This window comes from Octopus bimaculoides, chromosome 4 (genome assembly GCF_001194135.2).
Source record: "Octopus bimaculoides isolate UCB-OBI-ISO-001 chromosome 4, ASM119413v2, whole genome shotgun sequence".
NCBI lineage: Eukaryota > Metazoa > Mollusca > Cephalopoda > Octopoda > Octopodidae > Octopus > Octopus bimaculoides.
The window spans coordinates 54,599,325-54,600,949 of record NC_068984.1 but is presented as its reverse complement, the minus strand read 5'-3'; the positions used below and the strand labels follow the sequence as shown (position 1 = coordinate 54,600,949).

Here is a 1,625-nt window from a genome sequence, read left to right as displayed (position 1 = left end):
GAAGATGCCTCTTTATAGCAGTGTGGGAGCATTCCATTTTCTCTGCCAGTTCCCTTGTCGTTTGACGAGAATTTTCGTGCAAAAGTTGGTTTAATCGCTCTTCATCGAACTCAACTGGACGGCCAGAATGAGGTGCGTTTTTGAGGTCAATTGAGGTCAGAATGAGGTGCGTTTTTGGTATGCCAATTGAATTTGGCATACCAATCACGAGCAGTTCTTTTAGCTACGGCACTCTCTCCATACGCAGCACAAATGTTGCGAGCAGGTTTTGCAGACTTAGAACCTTGATTAAAAGCGAAAAGAAGGAGGTGTCGAAAATGCTCGGTTGGAACTTAGTTGCCAACCTAATATATCAAATCAAATGCTTCTTAGGGAGAAATAAACAACATAGAACAGAACCGAGAGAGCTACCTGATATAAATTTTAAATTTTGTTAGAGTGAAAAACATTGTATACTATTTACGTATATCGGGATATAAAATGAAAAAGTAAACTGCTGAATGTTACATTACATGAATTTTCCATTATTCCAGCCAACGTCTGAGTGAAAAGATATGGTATCGATAAAATAAAAGCCAGTATTAGTCTGACTGAACTTCAGTCAATCACTATCTCTTTCCTACAGTCAATTAACAGTGTATACCTGAATAAGAAATCAATATTTAAAAATAATTAAGCAATATTTTACGTTAATATAAATGCTAAATTAACTGATATTTGTTTCTCTCTTTATAATTTCAGAATCATGAATCGTTGCATTAAACTTGGAATTGCGTTCATGTTGCTCTACATCACTTTAGCAAATTTCACAACGGCAACAAATTTCGAAAATTCAGGACTGAGCACCACACTATCTAAATATAAAAAAATGACGAAAGTTTTACAAAAGCGAAATGGTGGTCTTCTTGATCATGTGCTGAGTGATCGACAGTTTCTTTCGCCACACCTCCAAAGCAAAAGGATCAATTTGGAGACAAGAGATAACGGCTTTGCGAATGCAGAAGACGATGGCAACAAAAGACGTGGTGCATGGTATTATGATTATGGCCTCGGAGGTGGACGCTTTGGAAAACGAGATTATGACGAATATGGCCTTGGGGGAGGAAGATTTGGTCGAGATGTTGATCATGTGGATATGTCAGACGCTTAAGCTACAACAAGATGTTTCAAAAGATAAACTAAATAAAATTTCCAGATTCAAGCTAACAAAATTGTAATTTTTTTGTCTTATATATTATGGAAACAAAATGAAATTGCAAAACTCAGTTTTATAAATGTTGGTATTCATTTAGGCAGTTGGGAAGAATATTAATTGCCTAATTAAGAAGGAAATCATAGCAGTAAAAGAACACACTTTATTGAAATATTAAAGTTTTAGTTTTGGAGTTTAATAAATTCAGAGAGAAGGATAATAAAACGAAATACGTCTTTTTCTCTTTACTCAGTTTCCTTCTCTCTTTATGGTTTCATTGAAATTATTACTGGTACCACTTCTACATTCCAGCACTTCTAGTGAGCAGGCGGTTTTTTTTCTGTTACAAGAATTCAAATAGGAAGGCAATTGATCAAATAAAAGTATTTAAGGAATTATCGCAGTAATGATCTTCATGAATATTTTTGTCATA

General features: G+C 34.8%; 1 protein-coding gene across 3 annotated transcripts in view; it reads left to right on the top strand.

The window, feature by feature from the left end:
- Positions 1 to 1,422, top strand: part of LOC128247586 (uncharacterized) — an 84,597-nt gene extending 83,175 nt beyond the window's left edge. For all 3 annotated transcript variants that reach the window (XM_052967076.1, XM_052967077.1, XM_052967075.1), the window contains exon 2: positions 742 to 1,422. In XM_052967076.1, coding sequence (XP_052823036.1) covers positions 746 to 1,150 — 405 coding nt within the window. In that variant the 5' untranslated portion in view covers positions 742 to 745 and the 3' untranslated portion in view covers positions 1,151 to 1,422. The remainder of the gene's footprint in view (positions 1 to 741) is intronic.
- The last annotated feature ends 203 nt before the right edge of the window (positions 1,423 to 1,625 follow it).